This window comes from Centruroides sculpturatus, unplaced genomic scaffold (genome assembly GCF_000671375.1).
Source record: "Centruroides sculpturatus isolate CEXI.00-Female unplaced genomic scaffold, Cexi_2.0 scaffold472, whole genome shotgun sequence".
NCBI classification, from domain to species: domain Eukaryota; kingdom Metazoa; phylum Arthropoda; class Arachnida; order Scorpiones; family Buthidae; genus Centruroides; species Centruroides sculpturatus.
Window position 1 is genome coordinate 245,488 of NW_019384645.1, and position 24,191 is coordinate 269,678.

At 26.1% G+C, this 24,191-nt stretch overlaps 1 protein-coding gene across 2 annotated transcripts in view; it reads left to right on the forward strand.

Moving 5' to 3' along the window:
• Positions 1-24,191, forward strand: part of LOC111626164 (SEC14-like protein 1) — a 42,299-nt gene that overhangs the window by 4,356 nt on the left and 13,752 nt on the right. For both annotated transcript variants that reach the window (XM_023369466.1, XM_023369467.1), the window contains exons 2-9: positions 7,416-7,565; positions 10,891-11,022; positions 12,352-12,480; positions 15,692-15,893; positions 18,123-18,241; positions 19,593-19,782; positions 20,682-20,770; positions 21,006-21,076. In XM_023369466.1, coding sequence (XP_023225234.1) covers positions 7,416-7,565; positions 10,891-11,022; positions 12,352-12,480; positions 15,692-15,893; positions 18,123-18,241; positions 19,593-19,782; positions 20,682-20,770; positions 21,006-21,076 — 1,082 coding nt within the window. The remainder of the gene's footprint in view (positions 1-7,415; positions 7,566-10,890; positions 11,023-12,351; positions 12,481-15,691; positions 15,894-18,122; positions 18,242-19,592; positions 19,783-20,681; positions 20,771-21,005; positions 21,077-24,191) is intronic.

Here is a 24,191-nt window from a genome sequence, read left to right on the forward strand (position 1 = left end):
ATTTAATTTTTTTTTGATATATTACTTATATAAGTAAGAGTTTTAATAAGTGATTTGAACAAACATATATATATTTTGTTCAAATCACTTAATAAAAACATTTTATTTATTAAAGAAGGATAAGTAGAAATAAATATGAGAATTCTTACATTATAAAAATTCCATTTGCAGATATAAATGGTTAATTTAGTTGTTCTAAATATATTCCTTGAAATTTCTTAGTATTTGCTTGAATTTCAGTATTTACATACAATCAAAACTTCCATATTACCAATTTTTACGTAAGTTTCTCTCAACAAATTTTTCTGCGGAGTGTTTCCTGGAGAAAATCCATTATATTTAAGTTTGACTGCAGCTGTATTGAACTTAACTGCCTATCAGATTATAATTTGCACAAACAATTTTTTCTTTAGTCTAATTTTTATTAACTATACATGTTAAGTGGATGATATTTTGATTATATTAATTTTTATTTTAACAAAAATGTTTTTAGAATTTTCTTTTCTTTATACAATTTAATTATTCAAATCATTTATACTTTTTTATAGTATGTTATACAAATATTTTTGGAAATAGTATCATAAGTTTTTCTGATAAGCATGAAAAAAATGATATATATTGATATTGAAGATAATCTCTACATTTATGCTTTATTTAAAATGCACAGGTATATAATTAAATATATACATTTTTTATAATAAAGTTAAGAATTTCATAGCTAAATAGATTACAAATCATAACAAAATAATTCATATGTTTAACGTTTAAACAAATGAACTAATTTTTATATCATTAATGCGTAATACATGAGTATAATGTTGTATGTGTAAGTGTAAGTATTGTCAGTTTGTTCTTACAACTGTATAATATTTTTATCAAATTGATAAATTTATATAAGGAAGTAAAATTTCTGAAAAGCTTTCTTTTTAATATTTACATAAGTTACTTTGTAAAGGTTATTTAAAAAAAGCTTAGTGTATTCCTTAACTTTTTATGCAGTTTGAAATTCTTGACTAGTCCTACACAATTACTGCACACACTCAACCCACAGAATGACATCTACATATTTATCATTCTTTCATTTCTATAAAATGTTTTTTAATGTATATATTCTTTTTATGCTGTATTATCTGATATTCATTGTATTCTGAGAAAATCAGACAGTCACTCTTCAATCAATATAAGTCTTATTGACTTATTGTGAGTGTTTTTTAAAATAGTTTCAAAGAATGTGTTTTTGCATTTGTTTTTGTTTATTGGATTAATTTTACTTTACTTTCAAATGATACTGAAAATAATTTATAATTGAATGTGCTTTTTTTTCTAATATTGAAAGGTAAATTCTATGTTAAGTAAAATAATGTATTTATTGATTTGGTTATATTTTGTATAACTTGCTGAGCAGTTTGACATGTCATTTAATCATGGTGCTAATTTCAATTGAGTTATATTGTAAAGATTATCCAAAGTATAAACATGTTTTTTTGTACATATTTAGTTTACATATACAGTATAAATATTAAGAAAGTTCATTAATTTATAATAATAAATATATTAAATTTTGCATTTACAACTGTTTAATTTAGCCTTAATCATTCAATATTTAAGGCTAATTATAGAATTTAATTTTGGAAAAATATCTTTATTATAACAACAAAAGTGCAAATTTATATGTTTAAAGTGAGGATGGCTCCAGTACAGTTGAAAACTGTTCTTTAAATAAACTTAGGTAACAAAAAGAAGCAGTGATAGTTATTTAATTGTCAATATGTAATATAATATGAAGATTAACAAATATATTCACCTAAATTTATATGAGGAAGGAAGTAGATTTATCATTAATATTGTTAACGATGTAATTATAATTGCTTTCTCAGTTTCATGAATTTAGTACTCTAAATTATTTGGAATTTTATTTTGAAAGTAACATTTCTGACTTTATCTTCTGCATAATAATAATAGAAAAATGTATGAAAATTTGGCAAAATATTCTTTTAAAAATACTCTGGATTATTAGAATCTTATCTTTGGATTTTATTGTTGAAACTTCCAACACCACTCTTATTCTAAGCAAATAAAAAGTTTTTATATAAGAAAACTGTTGGTAATATATTGCTCGACAATGACATTTTACCTATAGTGTATTCAAACAATTTTAAATATAGTTTAGATAAATAAACTTTCCATTCCATCAATGACAAAACTGCCAAGCAAAATGATCTCTTCTGATTGCCATCTGTAGGCTTTTATAGTTGTAGAATATTGGAAAATTAGATACAATGCATCATTATAAGTAAACTTTCATTATAGTAAGATGAATCTTTAAACCTGCCACTAGAATTTATCAAATATTAAAGATGACATGACATGACATAATGATTTACATTTATGTGCTCTGAAACTGTAATGTTCTTAAGTTTCAAGCACTGCTATCATTCCATTATTTATAAACATTCTATAAATAAAATCTGCTATTTGAAACTAAAAATAAAGCAAAATTTTAAATTTTCATTTATATATAAACATTTTGACATTATACAAAACATTAGCTTGATGAATAAATAAAAAGTAGTCTATATAATAAACTTATTCAAAATAATGAAACAGTAATTTTTACTTTAATTTTTTTGTTTCTGTATTAAAAAATTAATGTAGAGAATAAATGATTTTGAAGAATTATGATATATTAGGTTTATAGTCATCTATATGATAGCCTATGTGTCCTTACATTAGAGAGGTTGAGGCGCACGTTTTAAACGTGTACGTGTGACGTTTGGCGCTGCTTTCCCGTAAGCCTAAAAGTTTGACAATGGTGTTTGGATAGTCGGTGGAATCACGCTCGACATTCCAAACACCATCGTCAAACTTTTAGGCTTATGGGGAAAGCGGCGCCGAACGTCACACGTACACGTTTACACGTTTAAAACGTGCGCCTCAACCTCTCTATTGTCTAACCATATAGATGACTATAAATGAACTTTGTCTAACTCCTAGAGAAGTTACTTTCTGAACAACCTAATACATTGAAATAAATTAAGTTCATTTTTTTTACTACTAGATGCATTAGTCGTATTTTTCCTGCCATTTTCATTCTAAACCATATTATCATTATATATTTTGACAGCTGGCATTTTAAGGTTTATTTGTAAAAAAATTTTGTTTGATTTCGTGCAATTGTTTATTTTGTGTGTCCCATCAAATATGGAAAATTGAAAGTAGCATTTTTGGCATATTTTGCTCTTTTATTACCGGAAAGGTAAAAATGCTGTTCAAGCAAGAAAAAAACTGTGATGTGTATGGAGATGTATTGACAGAACAACAGTGCCAAAAATGATTTACAAAATTCCGTGCTGGCAATTTCAATATTGAAGATGCACCACATTCTGGATGGCCAGTTGAAGCCAATGAAAACAAAATAAAGGTACCGATTGAAGCAAATTGCTGAATAACAACATGTGAAATCACTAAGAGATTAAATTTGTCAAATTGAACTGTTTATGATTACATGAAACAAATTGGTTTTGTTTCAAAGCTCAATATATGGGTTCCACATGTTCTTAAAGAGAGATGCTCTCTTTGGTGGAAATTTTTTTTTTGGGAGCTTTTACCAGACAAGTTAACAATTGATTCAAAAGTGTACTGCCATCGAGTAAACAAATTGAGTAATATCATCAAACAGAAAAGGCAGCCAGACTTGATCAACAAAACAGGTGTAGTGTTTTACCACAATAATGTCAAATTGACACAAGTTTGGTAACTCGTCAGAAACTGTAATAACGTAGATGGGACGTGCTATCACACCAACCATATTCGCCAGATCGAGCACACTCAGATTATTACTTGTTCCGGTCTATACAAATTTTTTTTAACTGTAAGACATTTACTTGAAGTGACAATGTCAAAAATCATGTGGATTGGTTTTTTGTAAGCAACGATCAAAACTTTTATGAATGTGAAATCATGCTACTACCAGAAACGATGACAACAGGTATTTGACTAAAATGGTTGATATATAATTCAATAAAATATATATTATAAAAATAGTTTTTTTCCATGGAAAAAACGAACTTACTTTTCTGAACAACCCAATAAAAAACATTGTTTTAGATATTGTTACAAAATAATTGTATTATGAAGAGTTTGCATTCAGCAGAAAATGCAGAGTAACCCAAGATAAAACACTATTCGTATACAATATACAGTATACATTGTGTGTTTATTTAAGCAACTTATATAACTATACACAATTGAATTGTTTTAATTCAGATTTCAGAGGAATTCTAAAATTTCAAATTATCCAATTTTGAAAATTAATTTCTGCAGGTTTCTATTGTTCAGTAATGCAGTACTTCATATTCTTTGACAGTTTCACATTTTACTTTCTTTTCCATTCCATTAGTCACTGCAATATTGTAAGCTAAAGATAAACCTGAATAGTGTGTAGAAATATTTAGTTTAATCTCTACATTTTTTCTGAATGTAAATTTCATAATACAATGTTTTAGTTATTACAAAATAAATAAAATTTCTTTACATTGTCATTTTTCAAAATCATTTATTTTCTGCATTAATTATTTAATATAGAGCCAAAAAATTAATATAAGCTAGTTTTCACCTTAGTTACATTATTTTAAATAAATTAATGAATAAATAAATAAGTTTATAATAAAGCTAATATTTTATTTAAAACGTAAAAACATAAGTAAATAATTCTGAGTCTTGAGTTCCCAAATGTAAGTATGTATAAACCAGATTACTTTGGAATATTTTGTGGCTAGATATTCAATATTGAAACTGAGTAATTTTGACTAAACATAGACAGTTATGCTGTCAATTTCATTAAATTAATATTAATAAATTAACCACTCTGCAGTGATCGATGGATACACCTGTCAAGGGCAATCACGTGGCACTGAAGAATGATGTCTATATCCACAAAATTCTTTTGCAGATATAGACGTCGGAATAAAAAAAGGAATTATGTGACAATAAAAAAAGATTTTTCATTTTTTATTGTCACATAATTCCTTTTTTGTGTGGGAAATTTTTTTATCATGATGTAGAGAAGAATAAACGTGGGAAATTTCTTAAAATTTTCCATGCTTATTCTTCTCTACATTGTGATAGCACCATATCTGACTAACCCTCTGTACAAAGGTTAAGAATATTCTGGAAGAAAAGATTGACCTAGAGAAGGAGTTGAATCAACAATTTCTGGTTGCTATACTGTTACTACTTGGATTGTGCATTTAATTGTTGTTTCCAATCCTATTAATTTGCAGTATGTAACCATACATGTTAATTATGCTGACTGGGATGACTTTGTGCCTATAGCCTACAGTACTCAGCTGAATTACCCTGGTATGTAATGTATGTATTGAGTGATTTAAATTAAAGTGTCTCTATTTAATACTGTTTGGAAAGAGATTTAGCAGTCCAAATGCAACCAAATCTGATTATAACATTTCAGAAGATATAGAAGGCATTTCCATAAAACACTAGTACCAAAACTTAGCACTATGGAACTTTTGATGCTGCAACAAACATTTTATTTGTACTAGACTTTCATACTCTATAGATACCTTAGTGATGCAGAGGATACTGTTCAATGTAGTCTCTATTCTGAATGTGATGAACAATATGTTCAATGGCTGACCATAATTGATTAACTATGATGCATCTCACATTATAAGATTGCTGGATTTACAATGTAACCTCAATAAACCACACTTAAGTATCTCCACAATCAAAAATCTCACAGATCAAAATCCAGAGAATGATGTGGCTGGCCAGGTAGTAGGAAATGCACAATCTAATCACTGTTATTGGTGAAATGCTATTGTATAAACTTTTGTACACTGATATGTGGAAGTGCTTCATCTGCATTAAAGTAGTTGACTCAAGGCATTGACTCTATAGCAATTGGGGTGCACAGTAGTACAACAAAAATGTTGAACATCTTTCAGTATCTCTGGATAATTATAGTATGTCACATGGGGATTTATAGTTATATGACTGATCTAAGATGAATAGCAATGCACCAACATTTTCAGTATTGTAAACATTGTGCCATAGGATACCCAATTGCCATGACAATGCATGAACACTAGAATTTTCAACATTATTCATTGACTGTTCAACAACTGTAGAAACAACTTAAACTTGTAAAGTGATAAGTTTATAGTCTTGATTGGGTTGTACTTCTGGATGACAAGTTTCATTGAGTCAAGTGATTGGTCTCCTGAGACTGTAGAATTAATGGTCATCATAGCTGATAAGAATGACATTCAATAGTTGTAGTCACTTTTATACCTAGGACTTGACTGCAAAATATATGCTTATGTAAAGGAAACTGCTTTTTTGTTGTTTACAATGCCATAGTATTGATATTTGGTCCTAAATTATTTTTATAGAAATGTCTCACAAATCCTGAAATGTCACTATACCAAATTTGTTTGTATTTAGACATCTAAATATTTTTGCAGATAGTATTGAATAGAGGTACTTTAATTACTTCACCTAGTACAGATATCCCCCATACATGGTAACATGGCAATATATTTATGAATTCTATATTTGGACCAGCCTCCAGATGAAAAATAGCAGGTGGTGATATTAGACACAGGAGTGAACATGTTGCTGCTAGTTGATGCACTGATGGAATGTATGAGTTATAAAGCATTGTAACCAGCTCCATTGTGCCCTGTTTTCAGTGTATGTTTATTTACTTAATGTGCAAACTCCCTTACAGTTATTACTGAAACAATAAAACAAGCATTTGCAGTTTGTTTTATTGTTTCAGTAATTTTTAATTATTACATTTATGTTTTTTCCTTTTTATTTTATTTATAAATAGATATTAAATTACTTATATACTGTTTTTGTTCATTTTATGGCAAAAGTTTGCTTACATTATGTGAAATTTATACATGACTTTGGAATGAAATCATAAACAAATTAAGAATTCTCTTTTCTGAGAAAAATATTATTATAAAAGTGAAAAGAATTACGTTTATAAATAGAATAAAAGGTATATGTGTACTATGGGGAAGATAACAACACAGTAATACAATATAATGCTCTAAATAAGGAAGGAAATTAAATGTAATTAGTTTTGTTGATAATCACATTGTCAGCCATGATTCAAATTTTTCGTATTATATTTTAAATCATATGAGTAAAGTAAAGTAGTTTATTATTATTTTTCATTATTACTGTAACTTTATGCTTATATAAATATTCTAATTATTTAAAGAAATAGATAAATAAATAAAACTCACGCCAAAATTGTGTAGCTTCTTGATAAAAAGCACTGAGTTCAGCGTTAATACGATTTTTCTTATATCTTATTTTTATCAAGAAGCTTCTAATTATTTAATTTTAGTCTTATTTAATGTTTAATATTTTTATTTTAGGCATACGAGAAGAGATTTCCAACATGTAAAATGATTCCAGTTTTCTTAGGAAGTGATATATTATCAGAATACAAAAGTGAGGATGGAGCAGTTTATATTATTGAGAGACGATGTAAACTTAATGTAGAAGCACCATATTTATTAAAAAAGGTGAATAGTATCATTTATTAATTATACATGTTAAGTAGAACTGATTCTTAAGTTATGAGTAAACCAATATTCTGGACTTTCTTGCATGAAAATATTTTGATACTTTCAATCTTTAGGATAAATACTTTTAAAAATAATCATTGTTCTCATCTTCAAAACATTTGAGAATAAAATGAGTTAAATTCTAAAAGTATTATGCATGTATATGATATTTAATTGTAAAAAACACTTCAATTTATATATTTTAGTATGATGCATTCCCTGCATGCTCTATATTAGTTTAACATTAATCTGATTACTATAATTATTAAAGTATAAATTTAAAAGAAACAGAGTACATTTGCTCTGATAGGTAAGCTTTTCAAATTGAACAGAATTTAGAAATCCCAAATGAAGCCAGAGAATACAGTGAAATCTCACTTAAGGAGCACCTTGCATAATGAGTATTTTGCATAACAAGTGAAACAAATTAAAAAAATGACTCATTTAATGAGTGATGAAAAGAGGGGAAATTCCTGATTATGTGCATGCTCCATCAGTCTGTGTTTAGCATTCATTCTGCTAGCATCTTATTGTCGCTTGTGATCAAACATTTTTCCAAACTTGTGTTCACATATATTATGCATAAACATCAACAACCATCACCCATTATATAATAAACACGCCAAACAATATGTCAAATTCTTGGGCTATGCAAAGGCTATAATTAAATATTAGAAATTAAATAATTCTACTAGAGGTAGGCAGTTATGCTGCTATCTCATATTAAATTTTTTAAATGTCTAAATTAAAAATTAATTATTTATAATTATTAAATTTAATATGAGATGGTCGCATAACTGCCTACCTCTAGTAGAATTATTTAATTTCTAATATTTAATTATAGCCTTTACATAGCCCAAGAATTTGGCATATCATTTGGCATGTTTATCTGTTTTGCTTAATGAGTGTTTTGCATTACGAGTAAGATTCTGGAATGAATTATGCTCATTAAGTGAGGTTCCACTTATTTGAATTTTTTTAATGGAGATATATTATAATCTTTTAACTAATTATCTGTCTTTTATTATAGATTTAAGCACATTTTGTGTGAAGCTACTAATTAAAGATTGCTAAAATTTTAAAGAATATTGCTTAATTTATATCTATGGATTCAGTATTTTATATTTGAAACTTCCTGTAGAAGCTATTAAAAAAATATATTTTTATTGAATTTTATTCATTCCCAATGAATCATTTGTTCAGTGACTTTTGAATTCAGTTAACAATTAAATGTTTTCAATAAAAATAACCATAAATTGTGTTCATTGAATGGTGTCTATTCTTAGTACAGTATTTAATTAAAATAATTAATTCTTTGTGCTCTGACAGAATTAATTAAAATTTATTTAGTGTATTAAATTACTAAATTAAAACTGAATAATTTTGAATATTTTATTCTTAATATTAAATTTCATAACAAATAAAGAACTTTAAACAAGCTCTTACACTTTTTAAATAAAATCCTGTGTAAGGTAATGACAAAGCTATTATTGTTAGACTTATTATTTTTAATGAGTTTTATTGTTAAATGAAGGTGGTTCTTTCTTCCATACAGATGTTAGTGACATAAAAATTAATAAAGATTTGTTAAAATCTGTAGATTATATTTTATTGATAACAGATGTTAAACAGTTTCTTTTATCTATTAAGTTTATATTTGATTGATAAATTATTATTTTAAACATAAAATAATTCCAATCCCCAATTTTCCACTTTTTATTGGACAGTTGGATATTCCCAAATTTCTTTTATTGGATTTCCAAACTTTTCTTGTCAATTTATTTCCAAAATGGCACATAATTTACCTACCCTTTATACATTGATAACAAAATGGAAATAAATTAAATAGGATAAATATAAAATTTACTAAAAAAATGATTAATTCCTGTTAAACATAATTAAAAATGTAAATAGTACTTTATACTTTAAATTTTACTGAAGATATGTTAATTATAACATATTTTTATTTTTAAAAATAACTAATGTAATATAAATTTGTCCACTAACTACCTCCAAATGTTCCCTAGTAATTTACCAAACCTTTGGCTACATTGAATGACCGTTTGCTGTTTGCTTAGCAACTAGGTTGAGAATTGAAATTGCTTCTAAACTTTAATAACTTTTTAAATACAGTAAAATTTTGATTTAATGGACAAAATTTCTGATGAAAATTAACAACTGTTAATTTCAAAATCTTTCACTGGATGTTTACCCCGAACTGAAGCAATATTTCAAAGCTGTGTGTTGTTTGCATAAATTTTCCATCGGAAATTGCTGAAATGATGTTGCCACACATGCTTAAAATCGAATTTTCTAGAAATATAAATGCTTTACGTGATTATTGTTGAAAGTCAGTTTCATATGCTTTTTAAAACCAGCATTAATTTACTTTTTACTGTTTTATTTTTTATATTAAGCCTGTTTGGAAACTTTTTGATTATATCTTGTAAAATAAAATAACAATAAAAATACTAATGAAAAATAGAACATAATTTAGAATATTTAATTTAATTTTTTATATTGATATAAATAGAAATATAATATCACATAGTAGCCTTATAAATATTTAGTAGTCCCAGTTCAAAGTTCTAGGGTGGTGGAAATTGAAATAATGGTGAATTCTGAGGTGTGCAAAGTTTTTCTCTGTAATGGTCAGGTATGAGATCAAGGACTTAAAAACTGATGGAGATATTCTAAATCTTACAAGTTTTGTTCTAATTTTAAAAAAATAAACTGTTAGTGCTTTCAAATTCTTCCAGAATGCTTAACAGAAATGTAAGGATGTTCTCATTCAAATTTGATTTTGAATTTTTTGGTTTGATGATGGGACAAAGAAGCCCCAAAAAAACCTTTAACAAAATAGATTTGACTGCTGTACTCAGTATTTGATGTATTCTGCTAGAAGTTAATTTTCAGTTAATCAAATAAAAATATTTTGACAGCAAAGATTGATCTAGGATGAGATACAAACCCACAATCCTTGCATATAAGACAAGCTAAATTTTAATAATTAAATTACCCTTAACAGACAGCAAGAATAATTGTTTCTTAGTCCAACTAGCAATTTAGCCTTATGCTTGGCAATTAATTTAGTCTTTTATCACATTGTATGTATAGATAATGATTAAGTTGAATATTTGAGATATTGTATAATCCAAAATAATTATTTTACATAATTTATGTTTCTTTGAATATTAAATAAAATGATTACATTATGTTATAGCATAAACCATATGAGTAAAATATATAAATTTAACATTGTTTTATTTATTTGTTTTTCTAGATTATTGGAGTGGAATTTGTGTATTTTATTCAGAAAAATACTCTTGATAGACGGGAAAGAAGTTTAAAAATAGAGGCGTTCAATGAAAGCTTTTCCTCACGAGTAGTTATTAATGAAAATTGTACATATTCAGTAAGTTTAGTACTTGAGTTAATTTTTATCTTGTTTTATAGTTGGTGTGTGTGTGTGTGTGTGTGTATATATGTATGATGTAATTAAATTATAGATGTTATTTTTATCTTCCATTAATTATATATTTTATCATACATTCTATTTAATTTTTATTGATTAAAAAGTTTATTTTTCTTTAATTTAGTATGTAAAATAGTATTTTTTTTATACAGCAAATTTTATTAGCACTTGCTTAGACTGGATAAAGAATATAAATTAAACTCGAATGCATGATGAAATTTAAAAGATGGATTTTAAGCTCTACAAGTTTATAGAAATATAATGACCTTAACATTCTGGAGTTTATAGAATGAGAATTAAGATATATAAGTAATAATTGCATGTTTTATACCTTTTATAAGTTAGGAATATGGATTATATTCTTAACTTATGTATATGTATTAAGTATACCTAATTTACATCCTTATGTAAGATAAGGATAGAATCTGTATTTTTAGCTTGGTTTGATTTTCCTATTTCAATTTTGCTTTAAAATTTACCCTTAAGTAGAAATTTTGAAATCAAGTACATTTGTAATATAGTTTATTTTGAAAGGTTTAAAATTTTTTAAACTTAATGTATGGAGCATCTTTTTAAACTTTGAAATTAGTAAATACAGTACGATTATAAAGTCCGCCTGCAATGGACCATGTCATGTGGCTTGGATGAATGGTGGCATCATAAATTTAATTTTACTGTAATTAAAGAAAATAATGTTTTATATATATTTATACTGATATAAAGTTGGAGAAATGTTTGAACATAATGCGTTATGTATATTCATTTTATGAACATTGTCCTTATATATTGATTTATTTTATTGTAATGAAATAAAATTAAATAGCAAATAAATAAATAAAAATAAAACTGTAATGTCCACTGATGAGGCTGAAAAGCAAAATATATTTGGAAGAAAAAGGAAAAATAAAGTGAGAAATAGTAAATAAGTTTCTAGTCCATCTGTTTTTAATTCTATCGAAATTGGATTTAAAAGAGTGAATTTCATTTGTATTTCTTAAAGAATTTTTTAAAGAAAAATTTTTTGGAATTTATTAATTTGAAATAAAATTGTTAAGAATTATAAATTTCAAGAAAAATAAAAAAAATTCTAGTTTGGGTCTGTTTAGAAATATTTTTCTTCTTAAATGTGTTTGATATCAGTGTTTTGCTAGTAATTTTCTAAAGTTTAGTATTTAACTTTTTATTGTCGTGAATAAGTAATGATGATTTTATTTGTTCTGTAATATCAGTTAAATTGAGTTTTTCTATTTAACTTGTTTTTATTTTTAGGTTCATCCAGAAAATCCTGATTGGACATGCTTTGAACAAACTGCAAGTTTAGATGTGAAAAGTTTTTTAGGTTTTGAAAATGCTATTGAAAAATTAGCAATGAAACAATACTCTCATAATATCAAAAAGGTAAAAATTTTAAATATTCCTTATTAAACTTATATATTTTTTTTCTTGAATTAAACAAAATTCAATTAATTAATGAATATTTACAAATCCTTACTTGCATATGTGATATTAAAATACTTTATATAGAAGTCAAGCAGTTATATATAGTTAATTAAATATTTAATTGTAAAGATTTCTAGTATTTATTCTCAGATCAACATATATCAGATTGAAATATTCTGTGATGTCTGGCATGTGTAGTGTGCTGAGAATACTGTAATAAATATTTAAATGCAAATGTTTTCTAACATATGTCACATTAGACTTTAAATCAACTATATATAAAAAGTATTTTAAGCTTCAATATATTACTTCATCTTTATAATCTATCAATTAAGTATAATTATCAGTTCTGATACTTACTAAAATTACAAATTAATATTTTCAAAGTACAGTAAGACCCCGCTTAACACTTCCTCAATTAACGCTGATTCAATGTAATACGGTCTGCTCAAAGCCTGAAAAAAGCTCAACATTTACACTGATTCAAATTATTGTGGCATTTCATTGATTATTCCCAAACATGAACCAATCTACAAAAGGTGGCAGGCAATTCATTGTAGCTCTGTGCTTTTCTTAAATCTGTTTATTTGGTGCAAGTTTGGAAAAAATATAACATCATGGATGCCGTAGGCAATATCGACTTGGCTTGGCAAGAATTAACTGATAAATGCATGAACGAAGTGTGGAAGAAGTAATGGCTGAAGGTATTCAATAATTCTCAATGAGAAATCTTTTGCTGTATCGTTAGGTTGATTAAATTGTTAACAGCAGGATATTGAGGAGTTATTGTAGGTTTCTGGTGAGAGCCTTACCAATGATGACCTTAAAGAACCAGCAGAATAAGAAATTCATGTAGAACTGGAAAATAGTGATTCTGAAAACGAAGAACCCAAAAAATTTCTCTATAGATTTCCTTAGTAAAAATTTGGTAATGATAACTGAAATCGTTGATCAAATTGTAACAAATGATCCAAATTTTGAAAGGAGTGCAAAAGCAAGACGAGGCATTTTGGATGTGATCTCTTGCTATTGACATTTGCTTAAGGAAAGAAGAAAGCGACAAATGAAATGACATGACTTTATTGCAAAAAACAAGAATTTCAGAAGAGCCAGAACCTTCATCACAAAAAATGAACTTTACATTTCTGTGTGCATATGTTTGTGTTAAGTTAACATATATTATTATGCAAATTAATATAAAAATAACTTAAAATTAAAGTAAAATCTGTTTATTTTTGGTTGTGTGTTCCCCTTTCCTTATTTACTCTGTTAAAATGACCTCGTTTAACGCTTTGTCATCTAGTAGCACATCCCTTGTGTTAAGCAGGGTTTTACTGTACTAAATGGAAAGTATATCTCAAAGTAATGTAAGATATATAGAAATTCCATATAACTAATATCTGGCTTTGAAGTTATTTATAAAGTAAAATTTGCTGAAACTAGAATATTAAACAATTGCTTGCAGTTTTGAGTTTCTAATTTTTTATCTGAAAATATTTTTAAGTGCATTTTTATGCAATTTTGTTTTTGAATATTTGAGATATTTGTGAAGTTTTAATTNGATATTTTCTATAGAATAGTCGGGTTAGTCATATATAAAAAAAAATTCCACTAAAATTTATCGACATAAATTGTATTAAAAACACATATCAGTTGGTGAGGAAATAAAAAATTGGATTTACTTTAAATTTTTAGAAATATTTTATGCCAAACAGAGGAGAAAAATCGAAATTCTCCGGTCATTTAGAAATCTCTTTAAAATTTTAAAAGTACTTTTTCTCCCATTCGTCATACTAGTAATTTCAAAACCTAAGTATCCATTAGAAAGCACGTATAATTCTTACTCTGAAACTGAAACTGAAATAAATCTTCATCTGCTATATAGGCAAATAGCTAAACTTCAATATATGCATTATTCGAATTGAAGTAAATCGTCAAATAAAATTTCACTATAATTATGAAAAAATTTTACGAAATTATTGAGTATGATTTAATTAATTAAACAAAGTAATTACAAATCGCGTATTTATATAATTTATAATTATTTTTACAATTATTTAATTTTAATTTTTGGTTGGTTGTAATATGGAATCCAACTTTTCAGTAGACAAATATTTTGATTAAAAAAAAAGTCTACTGAGATCTCATTCTGCATGGAGTAATACAGTAATATTAGGCTATAATAATAATAATATTAAAAATTATTTATGTTGGAAAATTACTAACTAATGATATCGATAACATACTTATATATAGGCTAAATATTTAATATAGAACTAGAAAAAAATACGTGCAAATATAATTTTAAGTAGGGTGATTTCAGTTTAAATAGGTCTGTACCATAAACTGCAAATAAAATTTTATTGTTAGTTTTACTTTTATTTAAACGAAAACATAAGTGAAAGTGATTCGACACAGCCAATAATTAATATATCAGGTCTGCTAAAACAGTAATTATAATTTAATAATATCTTCCACTTTACGAACAGTTACATAAATAAATAAACTTGCTAATTATAGAAGAATATTTATTTTTGCCCATTTAAAAATTTGTTAGATTAATCAAGCAAATATTTCAAAAATTTTTTTCTCATTTTACTAATGAATTTTGTACTAATTACGGTTATTAAGATAATATTTGTGTGAAAAATATTATACATATTATGTATTAATATGTATTTTTTTCATTTAAGTTAAAAATGTTAATATATATTTTTTTCATTTAAGTTAAAAATTTTATTTATTTATTTAATGCTTCTTATATAGCCTAAAGTATTATAATTATAATTATTTTCTATCTAAATACAATATTATAAACTAAGAACTTCTTATAGCTTTTTTATTTAATGAAATGAAAACAGAAGATTGAAGTAATTGTTTCGGTAATTCTGAAAATTTAGATGTTATTGTAATCTGTAATGTATGACTCTCCAAAGAACCATATTTAATCTTTTTTTTCCTGAAATGATTTACTTAAATGACATTTAAATCTAATTTACATTTCTCATTTTAATTCTTGATAATGCAGCGGGGACAAATAAATAATTATAGATAATAAATGCAGTTTTAATGTAATGTAGTAATAATTCATAAAATATTTTTTGAGGGATTAATAAGCATAACATATGTTAATAATATAAAACTAATAACACATTTGGCTTTTAAATAGGGAAAAGAAATTATTGAATATTACATCAATGAACTTATCAGTGAAGGAATTACTTACATACCTCGTTTTGAAGATAAGCCTGCATTGCCAAAAATACATGTGACAGAAAATATTAATTCTTCAAATAAATCGGATTTAAATAATAGAAGAGGTAGCATACCTCATCAGTCTTCTATAATTCAAGAAGGACATCAACTAAGTGGTACTGTAGTTAATTTTAGTAGCAGTTTTATAGGAATTTGATGTAGTAGTTTTTTCAAAGATGCAGATTAAATACTTAATTATAATTTTCTCTTAATGCATTTAATTTTAAAAGTTTAAATTTAGAATGAACAAATGAGTATTAAAAAAATTGAAAAATTAAACTAAGACACTTGATTATCCAGGATATCAAATTATCCTGGTTAATCTGGTATTATTTAAATTCAGTAAACAGAACAGGTAAAGGACATCAATTAAGTAAACAGAACAGGTAAATTTTCAAAGAAACATGAAGAGAACAATGCATGTGAATAACTACTCGCATTTATTCATAAACTGAACACTTCAGCAAAGTATTTTAATTTCCTTCAACCATTAGCCAATAGTGGGCAGAGTGGATGAATCATAAAAAAATTTGGATGAATTAATGACTCATCCATAGGCATTTTTGACATCCTGGTTAATTGCTTTCCAGTTAATGTGATCCTGGATGATTGAGAGTCTACTGTAATTGTAACATAATGCTTAGATGTGAATAGTATTCAAATCTACAATCTCACTGCACACTAGTAATTTTTTAGGTATTCGTTCAGAATAATTTAAATATATCATTTTAGATAGATGGGTGCAGTAGTTATCAATAATTGTGTTCTTATTTTCCTCCATACATAATAATCATCATTTTTAGTATCAATACAATTAAAAATATATCTACATTATATATTTATATTAGTTGAATAACTATTGCTAAAATAACAATTAAAAATTACTATTGACCAAATATCTAGAAATGTATTGGGAGTGACAAGTCCAATTATCAAACATTCTGTTATAATGAAGAAATTTTTATTCTTTGAAAAGAATTACTACAGTTATTGTTGGAACTAAATCTTTACTGGTTCTATAAAATTCAGCAGTTGATCTGGAAGGGAATTCAAGATTGATATGTTATGAGGGCATATAACTCTTAATATCAGAATGTTGGATAAAAAGTTAAAGGAAATACAGTAGAGCATTAATTATCCAAATACCGATCAACCAAAACGTCAGTTAACCAAAAGCATTCCAGTCGGCAAATTCAAATTTCTGCTAGTACTGTGGCACTGCAATATTTGGCTATGTCTTGGGCTATTCCAATATCATTTTTGTTGGTGTGCTTGTTTTAGCTGGCACATGAGAGGGTACTTAAGGATGCGCCAGTATCTGAACGAGGCTTTTTCCCATCATGGGTGGTGAGTTTTGCTTGTTTTGTGTGGTGTTTTTTGATGACTGTGCGTCAGGACATGTTGTGCTGAATTGGAACATTTTTGATAGTAGATTAACTTCTGAAATATAATTTTTTTGTTTTTATATTATTCAATATATTTATTTTGTTTGTGTAAAATAAAGAAATAATTTTTAATGATACAATAGCTACGATTATTATTTTTTAAAAATTTTCGTTAGGCTTAACATCGACGAAAATTCAATATGAAGCGACATGCAATGGAGAAAAATTTCAACATGGGATAGGTTAATATATTTTTTGTACATGATCAGTTAGCCAAAAAATCAGTTATCTGAACAACCCTAGTCACGAATTGTTTCAGATAATCGATGCTCTACTGTACTGATTTTAAATAACATTTGAGAATGAAAATAAGATTAAAATTTTAAATCTTATTTTTAATTTTTGTTAAAAAGAAAAAAAATTAATAAATTATTAAATTTTCTGCATTTTGCAAAATTACAAGAAATCTGGGAAGTAAATGCTAAAATAATCATTAATTTTGACCAATTATTCATTGATTTGTTGAAGTCTTTTTACACTTACAGATTTAAGTAACTCAATTTACCTTCAATTACTTACAAAACTTTTGGACAATGAGGTCTATTATTAGAGGAATTAGAAACAAATGAACAAAATTAAGGATGAAATCAAGTTATCTTTTTTGTTTTGTAATTTCGATGATGATGATGTTATCATTGAAAAGTTCTTTGGATTAACTGAAGGTGAATTAATGTACTTAACACTAAGTATGAAGAAATTCTGACAAATTACTTAAAAAGTAGTTAATTTTAAAGTTTGGTTTTTAGTTAAGTATTGATTTTAATTTAAAATATTGACTTTCCTTAAAATTAGGAAATAAATATATATCAAATATAAGTTCTTATATATAAGAACTTATATTTGATATAAATAATATATTAAATTTTATTAATAGATTTATATTAATTATCTTTTTAATAGATGTAAACTTGAAGTTAGAATCTGAATATATTGAACGTTGTTTGGGAGAATTGACACCCTTTCAAGAATCATGTCTTGTTCAGCTAAAAAAATGGATGGCTGAAGCTCACCAAGGAAAAGTAAGTTCATCTTCATTACATTTAGAATGCTTTTTATTTTTTTAAGAAACTTTCAAGCAATTTTTTGTATATTTTCAAGGATACTAAACTATGTAAATGTATTAAGTTTCAAAGATAAATTATGAAAATTTAAAAATCACTTATAACTAATTGTTGAAAAACTTATCAATTTGAATTAATAAAACATAACTATCAAATACAAATGTCAATTTTTTAAAATTTTACATATAGAAACAAATGAATCTGTTTAAAGATTACAAAATGTGTATTATACTAATTTATAAAAACCTGATAAATTTTCAATATATTAATAATGTTAGGATCAATAAGAATTTTTCATTTTTAAAATGAAAGAAAGATGATTATTTTTATTCATTTATTTTTTCAAAAATTACATCAGAATTGAGACCCAAAAGAATACATTTGTAGACAGTAAGGAATTCTTATGTAAAATTTTAGCTAAATTGATTCAATAGCTTTTCTGATATGCCTTATTCATTATACTGAAAGTTGTATATGTAAACTAGCTGTTACCCGCAACTTTGCCTGCGGAGGTTTTACAAGCAAACTCCATTTATATTCAGTAATTGTTATATAACACCTACTGCTGAGAATCAAATGAACTGTTTTCAATTTGATCAATTTTCTGGAACGTTCATAATTGTTCTATAATTGAACCAATAAGAAATAACAAATTCGAATTTAAAACAGTTTGAACATTTAGTTAAAAAATCAAAATGTATAAAAATATTTATAACAATGTCTGAAATGTTATCAGTTTAATACACCTAAGTACTCAATGAAGACTAAACGTAGTTGAAAACAAAAAAATCACATCTAAAATAGTACAGTAGAAGCCGTTCTTCAGGTTAAGCCTTAATCCTCTCCCTCTCCCCCACGGGGAAATTTCAAAAATTCACTTCCTTTTTAGTGTGCGTTTCCATGATGTACCCTAACTGTGTACCAAATTTTACCTCTAGGTTCAGCGGTTTGCTCTGGGCAATGATGAATTAGTAACTCAGTCAGTCAGGACAAGTAATTTTATATATTTAGATGATATTTTTAGCTCAGTGATTACTTTTATTTGTTTTCTTTTAGTAGATCAAAATTATAAACATGTAAATTTATTTTAAGTTATGAATTATGGTAGAGAAAATTTGAATTACTCTGTATTCAAACAAAAACAAATTTGTTTAAATGAAGCAGTTTTGAATCTCTTGATTCATCTTCTCATTAGAAATTTTTGTTTTAACAGTTTTTTTAAAAAAAGTAACCTAATTAATTATTGAAAAAATTTAAACAGATTTTTGAAAATTATTTTAAAACTGTTAATCTAATGATGACTTTACAGGTTCCAAGTGATCAAACTCTTGTTCGATTTCTACAAGCTCAAGATTATAGTTTAGAAAAAGCCAGAGAGATGTTATGTCATTCTTTAGTGTGGAGAAAAAAGTATCAAGTTGATCGTATTTTAAGTACTTATAATTCACCAAAAGTTGTAAAAGAATATTTTCCGGGTGGTTGGCATCATTTTGATATAGGTAAATTAAAATAAATTGTTAAATTATTGATGTTTTGTTTCAAAAAGCAATCAAAATGCAATATTTTTATATTCTACACAATATTGAATAAAAAACTTGTTTTATTTTTTGATAAACTAATGTTAAAAATACTTAATTTTGAAGCATTTGAAAAGCTTAATTAGCTTTTATGAGAGCTGGTAGTTTGAAGCATTGTGAAATGAATGACAATTGAAAATGCTAATGTTAATAAGTTGTCATTATATTTTGAATTCTGCAGTTTTGAAATTAAAATTTATAATTAGTATTTTATTTCTTTAGATTTAATTGCTGTATTTTTTTACATAGTGTTTGACTACAGCATTATCAACACAAAATTGTTATTTTATAGATTTTTTTTTAAATCTATAAAACAATGATTTATTAAGTGAAATAAATTATCCAATAATGGATCTGTTTTTGTGTGAAATCTGTTTTTAGTATATCTTTTTATTAAGTTAAACTGATTATAATTGCATATTTTTCTGTTTCAAATACTTTAACAGTAAGTTAGATCTAATTGCATTTTGAATTAATATATTTAGAAATAACAAAATCTTGATTGCTATTATTTCTAATTAAAATAAAATATTCTTTGAGCAAACTAGATGTGAGACAATGAGATACAAAAAACACACTGTACTGATTTCCAGCACTTGGTTTAACAAAATAAAAATACTGAGAAAGATCTGTGAATAGTCAAAAATGTTTTTATTGTATTAAACTCAATGCTGGAAGTCAATAAGGTGTGTTTTTTATCCTATCATTATTATTTCTGATTTTTTTTACCTTGATTTATGTATTTTTAAATGCTGAGATTCCTCTCATTAGATTAATATAGTCAACCATGCAAAAATAATTTGTGATTTTTTTTTTTTAAGATGGAAGACCACTGTATATACTTCGTCTTGGACAAATGGATGTGAAAGGCTTCATTAAGTCGATTGGAGAAGAAGGGCTAGTCAAATTGGTATTTACTTTTTATTCTCATGAATATCTGAATTTATTTATATTAATTACTTTAAAATGTTATTTTTATATCTTATTTTAATTATGGGAATTTGGATCAGGATTTGAACCTGAATCTGCTACAGTTGTAAGTTAACACCTTGCCATATTGCCATCTTATTGACTACACATGATTTGTTTGATCATTATAATGAAGATTTTNTATTTATTTATATATATATTTAAAACTTTTTCAGACATTACATGTTTGTGAAGAAGGATTAAGAAGAGCTGAAGAAGCAACAAGATTAGGTGGAAAACCAGTTAGGTTAGTAAAATAATCTTAAAATATTATATTGATTAATCAGTCATTACATTTAGATTTATTAAAATGAATTTGTAATAAAATTGAAATATTTTTTTATTGTATAAGTTACATTTAAAACTATTTAAATCCTTAATATTCTGATTACATGTTTATTTAAAGTTTGTTTTAAAAATTACCATTCTAAGATGATGCCTCTCTTATTCTATTAAATTAAAAACATATTGTAAAAAATTGCACAAATTCAATAAGTATTTTTTACTATTATATAACTTGTTTTCTAATTTAAATTACAATAAATATTTTGGATATTTATCTAATTATTACTTTCCCATTATCTACTCTGCATAATATATCTATCTTCTCTATAACTTTTAATTATATATTCTAATAATAAACTTATTAATATTAAGAGTAGGGGAAGATTTTAAAATTAACTTGAAATTTATTTTTTTGGCATTTTTAATGTCAAAATATTGATGTATTGAAATATACTGTGTTTTCAATGGTAATAAATATTGAAAATAGATTATAGCCTCACTGTAGCAACTAAGCTAATGATGTGGGCAAGGGGAAAAAAGTAATTGTATACTGGAAAAAACCTGCTATTATCCATGAATGCAGAACAAAAGGCTGTCCATAAATTACATTTGCATTTTTCTTGAAATATTTACTTTGCCCTGGTTCCAGTTTGTTCAAGTTTCTGTAATCTCTTTCTCTCTTTGGACATTCAACAAAACTCAATCCCCTTAAAACTTTCATTTTATGAATGACAGATACCATAAGTGGAAATGAAATATAATTTTGAAATTACTAATATAAAAGCCTTAAGAATGAATAATAAGAATGTTAACTTACCCTAGAACAGTGATTCTCAACCACTGTTTTGTGGAACTTGTGCCACCACTGTGAACACCCATACATAAGTGACATCAGACAAGTAGTTTAATTAGTCCTACCTTCCCAGGGCACATTTGGAAATTGTAACTGGTGTCCGGTAACTGCCAGTAGTTACCAAGGCAGTTACCTAAAAAGCCAACAGCGTTTAAAAATTACTGTTATGATGTCATTGGTTGTCCTGCGGTACTTACTGAAGTAACCGTGTGTACCGCCAAATTTTTAAATTATTAAAAGTATACCATGATGAAAAAAAGAACATTATTGTTAAAGTGGTTAGAAACAAGTAAAATGAAGAGAAAATGCTGCATTAAATAGACAACTGGGAGTTAAGATTTTGTATCTTAAAATGGAATATGTTTTTGTTGTTTTTGAAAAATAATAAAAAATGAATTAAAAAATTTAGATAATTTTAGTACCAAACCATACAAGAACCATAGCAAAAAATATTAACAGTAAATATATAAATAATGAACATAATGATTTAGAAAAAGATAATATAGTTTATTCATTAGATTGCAGTTGTTCACATTAAAAATGATACATTGGTGAAACCAGAAGAAAATTAAAGACAAGAATTAAAGAACATATATATTTATGCCATCAAAAACAATTTGATATCATCATCAGTGGCACAACATTGTAATACCAAATGTTATGAAATTTTAAAAGATATTGTTAAGAGTATTCTGACATAAAACAATCAATTAAAAAGAAGACTACAGGAACACACAGAAATTCTGAAAATACAGGAAGACATTAGAATTAATAACATGAGACTGAAGCTACATGAGGGATGGAATGACATCATTTTTACATAACCTTGAAACAGATGCTGAACAGATGTGGGAGTAAAGTCATATCACATTGTAAAATGAATTGTAACAAGGCAGTTGGCTTCACACAGACTTATGGATTTGGTGTATTTGTTTTAAGGTATGGAAACCAATTATTTTAATAATAATTTCATTGTTAGTTTCCCTCCCTTTTGGTTTTTAATATACTTAACAATATTATTAATAGTAGAACCATCTACCAGAATTCAGAAAATATGGAGAAAATAAGACATTTACTGGTCCCAAATAATTTGATATATCACATTATTATATAAAAGAATTTTATGCTCAATAGTTTTAGTTCTTTAGTATATGGGTTGTATTACAAATTTTAAATACAGTGCACTGTATATATCAAAAATTCCTTTGTATTGGTTAACTATTAGTACCAACATATAAATATAACACTGTGTGTTTGTAAGCTGATGAGGGGTCCTTGTACCCAAAATGCATTCTTACCTAAATTTGGAGGTGATTATTAAAGACTAACTTTTTTGTAAAAGATATCTTATTTTTTTCTGTCACCCTTGATGTGATAAGCCCTCCAAATTGTTAATTCCTTTTTATTAGGCTATCTAATTCTAAGTAAAAAGTGTGTGTGTGTGAATTCCTTATAATTCCTACAATTTATGTCCAATTCAAATGAAATTTTGGTTATATTTGTTTTATGTTCTGACAAAGTATAGACTACTTATTTTATGGAAATATTAGCTATGGAATAAACATTCTATTGATTTGGGATCAGTGATCGCACCTATGTTGCAGTGATGTTAGTGACCTCATTTAGTTCATGCTTGACAAGTGACCCTTAGGTTGTATTTTTAGATATTTTGGCAAATGACACATTTTAATTTTACTTTATTTAATTTAAACTTTAAAAAAAGGTAGCCTCAAAGTGTCACTTCTATAACAAATTTTTAAAACTATTTTCATTATTGACCACATGATATTCTATTATCCAATCGGAAGTAATGATCTAATGAGCCCGTTATTTAAAAGTGCTATCAATCATCTATGTAACGTACTGTAAAGTACATAAATTTATCTTTGGACTAAATTATCAATGTGGAATTAAAGACTTGCTATTTTTAAAAAAACATGCCTAAAGAAAAGCATTGAGAGTAAAATTGGTCAGGTAAATTCTAGATTTAAAAGAATAAGAATGACTGAGACCCTTGAAGGCCATGAAGTCCAACTTTAGCAACATAGAGTAAGAATGGCTTTGTCAAGAACTTCAGAAACAGCATCACAATGTCAAGCTCAAGTATAAACTACTTAATTTGTAGAAATATTAGCAACTCTTATTGAATTTTTTGAAATCTTTACTGAAAATCTTCTCAATTCTTCAATCTACTTTCTCAAAAAAAGTATTCTGTCATTCTTGA